This window comes from Sinocyclocheilus rhinocerous, unplaced genomic scaffold, assembly GCF_001515625.1.
Source record: "Sinocyclocheilus rhinocerous isolate Xijiao unplaced genomic scaffold, SAMN03320098_v1.1 scaffold336, whole genome shotgun sequence".
NCBI classification, from domain to species: domain Eukaryota; kingdom Metazoa; phylum Chordata; class Actinopteri; order Cypriniformes; family Cyprinidae; genus Sinocyclocheilus; species Sinocyclocheilus rhinocerous.
Window position 1 is genome coordinate 298,055 of NW_015660498.1, and position 7,503 is coordinate 305,557.

The 7,503-nt window shown below is 37.0% G+C and overlaps 1 protein-coding gene across 3 annotated transcripts in view; it reads left to right on the forward strand.

Moving 5' to 3' along the window:
* ets1 (v-ets avian erythroblastosis virus E26 oncogene homolog 1) overlaps positions 1 to 3,183 on the forward strand; it is a 27,682-nt gene extending 24,499 nt beyond the window's left edge. For all 3 annotated transcript variants that reach the window (XM_016534204.1, XM_016534205.1, XM_016534202.1), the window contains exon 8: positions 831 to 3,183. In XM_016534204.1, the coding sequence (XP_016389690.1) occupies positions 831 to 1,046 (216 nt within the window). In that variant the 3' untranslated portion in view covers positions 1,047 to 3,183. The remainder of the gene's footprint in view (positions 1 to 830) is intronic.
* The last annotated feature ends 4,320 nt before the right edge of the window (positions 3,184 to 7,503 follow it).

Consider the following 7,503-nt stretch of genomic DNA (forward strand, 5'->3'; position numbering starts at 1 on the left):
CTATTTTTAACTGTTTTAAATTCATTTTAAACTTCTTAAATCAATTGTTTTAATCATTTTCAATGTTTTTAAATTCCTTGTTTTATTGTTGTGATTATTTTTTTTTCTTTTCTTTTATGTAAAGCACTTTGAATTACCATTGTGTATGAAATGTGCTATACAAATAAACTTGCCTTGCCTTGCCTTGCCTTCAAAATATTATTAAAAACTATAATATCTCAGTGATGCTATAATAACACTGGCATTACGGCAATGACTAGCTATATCTTTAAAATGCATTGACATACTAAATAAATATGTGTATACAATGTGGAAATCATTTGGTATTAGAAATTGACCAATATGTATTTTTACTTTATTTATTTATTTATTTATTTATACAGCTGATACAATAACAAGAACAGACAATAAAGTTTTTTTTTTTAGTTTTTTTAAATGCTTATATTATGAAAGTACAGAGCCAATTTGAATCAATATTGGTAAAAAGTAGAAATAAAACTATTATTAGAAAAAAAAAAAAATGAGTTATATGTATTGTAAATGAGTTACATGTATTGTATATGTATACTAGTTGGGTAAATTCAAATATTAAATAATGAGTGTGTTGCTGGCTGCTGTTCATCACACGCCAACCACACATTGCCATTTATCGTTTGAAAACCAATGATCTCTAGTAGTATCTGATACAATCACTATACATCGGTCCCACCACTGCAAGTAAGAGAGCAGCATGGTTGCACACACAAATGAATCTCATGAACAGCCGGATATTTAGCGAACGATTCTTTGTGTGTGTTCATGATCCTGACCCGTGTCTCCCTGACCTCTAGGTGGCACGCAGATGGGGCAAGAGGAAAAACAAGCCCAAGATGAACTACGAGAAGTTGAGTCGCGGTCTGCGCTACTACTACGACAAAAACATCATCCACAAGACGTCCGGCAAGCGCTACGTCTACCGCTTTGTGTGTGACTTGAAAAGCTTGCTGGGATACACTCCCGAAGAGCTCCTCACCATGTTAGACGTCAAGCCCGACTCGGATGAGTAAACTTCGGACAAAAGTTTGGGAAAAAAAAAAAAAGGCTGAAAAAGTCCCTCACAGACCCTGGAAAAGAAAACGGGGCGACCATTTTCGGGTCCAATCACATTCCATCTTAACACTTAGTCGTGGTCCAGTCTTGTGTTGAGCTCACATGGGAAGGAAACAAAAGAAGCATCGGGACATTTACCAAAGTTTAGAATCCGTAGACTTTGCGCGTCTGTATTGTTTATAGCTCTGCAGGAAGGGAAAACTCTAAGTTCTGTTTTGACCCAGTAGCACAAACACCAGGAAGGAACAGAGGACAATTAGATGGACATTTCTTGGACTGAATGCTCCTGTTATTAAACACGTTGCCAAAATTAGAGACAAGAGGAATATCGCGGAAATATTTACGATTGAGTTACATACTGTTTCTGTCTCCTCGCATACACAACCACGAGGAAGAGTTCTCAGCCGGACCAAAATAACAAAGGTTTTTTATTTGTTTTGATAGTTTCTTAAAGATCTATATGTGTCAGTATTAATTTGTTGTATTGCGATGCTGTCCGGACAGAGATTGCACCATTTTGTACATTTCCATATGAAGGTTTATTGAAGTCAAACTGTGCTTAGATAGTCTCTCCGCTTCTTTTAAGGTCACGGTCGGTTACGGCTTGTTCTTACCACAGTGTCCATAGCTGAAAACGCAGTTTTTGATCACCAGATCAAAATAGACACCAGAGTACCGCCCTTTTCAGTTGAAAGAGACGTACCTCAGTCAAACTGAGAGTGTGAGTGAGAGACGCAAATGAAAGCGGCCGTTGGCTTCTCAACGGTGACACGCTTGTGGTGAAAACGAGGTGTCGTTTTATCACTTGTATTAAGACAAAAGACATCAAACATTTCTTGCCTCGGTTTCTTTGTACGTGAAGGGTTTTTGCCAAAGCTTTGCCTTAATATAGCACATTGCGTTTATGAACTTACCGTGTTTTCTCAAGGTTGACTGAAACGTGTGGGTTGGTGACAACTGAAATGTCACTCAACCGGGCCTCAAACGGTTCGCTGGCAGCGCTAGAAGCCATAAAGCCGAGACGTTTGAGAAGAGCGATGTGAGGCCTTTTAACTTTGAGACAGACGTGGCGGCGTTAGCCATGTTGAAAAGTGCACACTTCAGCATGCGTCTGGATTGGCAAAGTACGTGAGATGGATTCTGCAGCAGAAACCAAGGCTCCGTTGGGCTGCGTTTGATTTTCCTGATGGTTTGTGAAAGTGTTACCGTTAGTGGCTGATATAATGTTAAGATTGGAGGAAGACCAGATCGTGCTGAGACTTTGGGCAGCTTTAAAGATGATGATGTGTGCTGCTACTGGCTAACAAGCGTCACAAGATCATAACCGAAAATGGGAGTACGTTTCAGAATGGTTCGTTTAACTGCAGTATTATGGACTATTTTAGTCATTGCAGGGTGTAACTTAAGCCAGTGTTATATTACAGTGTCCATGAAATGAATAACGTACTTTAAATTTAGCTATTTGGAGAAACTGCACATGAAATGTCAAATCTGTTACCGGTATTTTCAATACTTTACAGGTTAAAAAACCGAATGGCAGCAACATTCAGTTTGTGTTTTCTTCAGCACAGCATTTCAGTCTGTGGGAAGTGTCTCGAACACGAGACCTTGTGGGAAAAGCCAAAGTAAAGAACGTTGATCTAGGAAAACAAATCGTATTGTTTACAGTGGCAGAACGCTACCCATCCTGATTGGTGTAGCTTTGGAATTGTCTATTTTTACAGATAACATTTCATAAAACGGCTAGATTAAACCATAAACTGGGAACACATTCATGAGAGCTCAGAATAAAAGTCTTTAATTCAGAGATGAGCGGGTTTCAGTCGCAACCGTCCTGCCGTGAACAGCAACAACAAAAGTGCTACATCACCTGAACAATCAGTTTGTAGTGTTAAAAGTCTCTTTGGAATAACAAGAAGAAAGCGTGAGTTTGTTAAAACCACAAAAGATAGCCAGCATGACTTTTTTTTATTATTATTATTTGACAAGGTCCAAATCATAATGTAGTCTTTGCCTTGATTATAAAAGTGGTGCATTTTGTGTGAAAATGAACACTTTTGACAGATACATACATGCATATTCATATTGACGAGTGTTGTTTTTATTTCCCCACAATTTTGCCTTATTTTGTATATTTTATATTTCTGTTAAAATGAGAATTTTAATGTATTTAGTTCACAGACATTTTGATATTTTTCAATAATTTATATTTTATAAACTTTGAAACATGAGATGCAGACAGCTGGTGCTTTCGTGGGGGAATAAGGTAGCGCAGGACAAAATGTAGCGAATTTTCTTTTATATGAAAAAAAAAAAAATGTAAGGAATTTCAATACCTGTCTGCTTATACAGTTCTGTATAGATAAGGCTGATGCTGGCCCATCATTATGTTCCGCTGGAGAATTTTATAAACAGTAGCTTCTATTTCTTACTGTACTTTAAATTGTTATGTTATTAAAATATATGTGGAGAAAATGATTCATGTGTGTCTTTGTTATTTCAAAATTAATCTTACGGCAATAATTCTGAATCAAAGTAGCATGAAGGAAGACACACCCAACCCAACGCTCGCACAAACACAGGTATGAAGTTGCAAACGCATGCAACTATCACCTTGCTCTCTCTGTGCAGCTCTGCAGGCTTTGCGGCAGATTTGTGGTTTTGTTTATTATGAGTCTTGGTTAAATGAGCAGCTCGTTTCTTTCATTGCTAATCATCATAAATACCACAGCTGCAGTTTTTCATCGAGCAAAAGATTCTCACACTTAAGATTAGCGCGCGGCGCCTTTGGCCGTCATATGTCAGGGCTTTACATGCACCACGGGCTCTTCTGAGGAAGGGGACGGGAATATGTAGTGCAGCGACGACCCTTAATAAAGGCCCCTGACGTAAGAACTAAAACGGGCACACTGAGTCCATTCATGTAACCTCACAGTACAATAAATTACAAATGGCAAGAGCCGTCTCTTCTTTTTATGACTGTCTGTCCTCTCTGTCGAGATCCAAAGGTGCTTTCTTGACTATACAGATATGGGTTTATACTGCCAAAGCATAAAAATACCATACGTACAGTGGGGTCCAAAAGTCTGAGGCTACACACTCAGAATAAAAGGTACAAAAGCTGTCACTTTCAAAAGGTACTAATAAATACTTTTAAAGTACTAATGTGCAGCTTTAAGGTATTAATATGTATCATTTAGGGGTAAATAAAGTACAAAGATGTACCTTTTAACTTTTGGACCTTAGAGTACTGCCACAGTAATAGCTTTTTTTTTTTAATGTGTGAGTCAAAATCTAATTTAAACCAAAATAAACTGAGTTTTATGATTTTAACCAATGCAAAACGAAAGAAATGTTGACATAAAATGAATAAGTCGCTGATCAAATAAGTACATTTGTGCATATCATGTCACTGCTTCATACAGATGTTCAGCTGTTCTTGCTTCCATTGCTTACTAAAAAGAAAGAGAGAAAAAACAAATACTAAGACATTTTGAAATGCAAGTTAATGTTTTAATTATGCTGTTTATAAGCATCTTTTGCATATATGTGAGTAGGTTATGGATATGCATTGCAATTGCATTTTTATGCACATATAAATTATTGGAAATTTGGTGTTTTCTTCACAGAGGTCGCTGCGATTATTATAAGTTTTAGAAATTTCTACATGTATCCCCTTTTTCTGGGAAATATTCTTACTTATCAAAGATTTGTACCTTAAGTTGTCCATGCCCGCTTTTCAAAATTGTTCCTACACTGATGCATTTGAACTTGGCGGGGATTCACCAGGTATGAGTAATAGATTTCACAATTTAGCTGAAAATCTTTGTACGGGTCTCACTTCTGTGGAAAGAAAGAGTCAGTGGTTTGTGCATAATCAGAAAAGTCACTTTTTTGACCTTGTTATTTTGTGTGCACTATTTGCATATACTATTGTCTTTTGGTAACTAGGTCTGGAAATGTCTGTGTTCTGAGTCGATAAATAGTGTTAGTCGGTCACGGTGGTCAGATATTCTGTCAATCAGCATTTTTTATTTAGACACATATCATATTCCAGTATGCATCCAGTATGTGTAGATGCAGTTTCTGTCTTTTACATTTGCACATACGGCATCCAAAACATTCTGTCCAATTCAATGTGGAGTTGGGGGGACCAAAATACTTGGTCTCATATATATATATATATATATATATATATTCAATATGTTGATTATGAATATATTTAAATTCATGAGGCTCTAGGTAATGTTGGTCTGAGTGAGATCAATGAAACATTAGCAGTGCATCACTTCTCAAGGCAAAACACTGCAGGTGAATAGGGTCAACATGTTAACTAACAGATAACTAATTATGCATGCACTCATTTTCATTCATTCTCAGAATAGAAATCTAAAAACCTAAAGCAAGTTTCAAAATGCTTGTTTCATTTTGTTGACATATTAAATGTTTTTACAGATGGGATTCAACATATTGAAGTTTTCAACATATTGAAAGAAGTTATAGAAGCAAAATAGCTTAAAATTGACCGGTGCATGAATGATTTTGGCTTAAACGTTTCATTCTCCTAATGTCCACAACGGACTACACACAAGCACACGATGTTCAAGGTCCGTGTGTTCTAGACATCATTCAGCACTAGTACGTTCACGTTTGCAGGTGGTTCCTCTCTTGCCTTCACCTTTGTCTGCTTTAGATCCGCATGTCATCACACGCTTCACCCATACACACACTAGTGCACTTTACATCATCACTTGTTTATAAAGAATCTGATCTTGCTAAAAATAATGCATTTAATGGGTACATTCAATATGCATATAATTATAAATATAACATGAAGTCGATTTTTGTGAGTTTGTTTGGGAGTCATATCTCTTTTTTTTTTTGCACTATGCAGTTGAAAAATGCTGAAAATGGTTGTCAGGTTACACAAACACGGTGTATCTGTGGGTTTGAAGGCACCTACAGTTGGGGATTTCAAAAGGGTAATTTTCATATCTGACTGAGGTAATTTTCCATTACGGTTGAGTGAAAAAAACGAAAGAAAGGCAGAGAAAGAAAGAAAGAAAGAGAGAAAAAAAAAACCTCTTTGCAAGTGCAAAAGTGTCATAAGTGGTGAAGTTAGGTGATGTCCTACGCCTGCAGACTGTTGAAGAATTTCTCTCTCTCTCTAGTACACACACACACACACACACACACACACACACACACACAGCTTCAAAAGGCAGAGAAAGAAAAAAAAAACTCTTTGCAATTGCAAAAGTGTCATAAGTGGTGAAGTTAGGTGATGTCCTATGCCTGCAGGCTGTTGAAGAATCTCTCTCTCTCTCTCTCTAGTATGCACACACACACACACACAGAGAGAGAGAGAGAGAGCTTCAAGCGTCCTATGCAGGAGATGTGTGTGGAGTCTGAGCACAAATATTTATGCTAAAGTCTATGGCTGGCCTCAGCTGTCTCCTGCATCCTACTACCATCAGAGCACAAGCAGACAAATGCCCCAAAAACTCAAAATAAAAGTGAGTGAATTTCTGCGGCATCAGCAGTAAACAGGATTGCAAGTATAATGACTATTTTAAAGTTTCAATTCGGAGTAGTGCGTGCACATAACTAGAAACATAACTAGTTATACAAACATAAACATATAAACATAACAGGTGCTCGGTCAAAAAGAATCAAAATTAAAAGAATCATAATAATAATAAAAAAAAAAACACACAATTTTATGTTTGGGTCAAACGTAATATATTAAAAGAATAGTTCACCCAAAAATTATTTTATTTTTTTCTGAGAAATTATTCACTATCAGGACATCCAAGATGTAGATGAGTTTGTTTCTTTATTGGAACAGATGTGCAGAAATGTAGCATTGCATTACTTGCTCAGCAATGGGTCCTCTGCAGTGAATGGGTGCCGTCAGAATGAGAGTCCAAACAGCTGATAAAAACATCACAATAATCCACACCACTCCAGACCATCAATCAACATATTGTCAATTGAAAAGCTGTGTGTTTTGTAAAAAACAAATCCATCAAGATATTTTTAACTTCCAACCATTGCTTCAGGCCAAAATACGAGTTCATAATCCACAATAACGCGGATAACCACAATAATTGGACTCTCATTCTGGCGGCACCCATTCACTGCAGAGGATCCATTGCTGAGCAAGTGCTGTACTTGCAGTGGCTCTGGTGATATTATCATGGTGAGTTTCTCCAGTTCTGAATGCGGAAACTGAATCTGAATCTTTCAGAATCTGACATTGGATTGGATTCAGTGCAAATTGAAAAGCTGTGTGTTTTGTAAAAAACAAATCCATCAAGATATTTTTAACTTCCAACCATTGCTTCAGGCCAAAATACGAGTTTATAATCCACAATAACGCGGATAACCACAATAATTGGACTCTCATTCTGA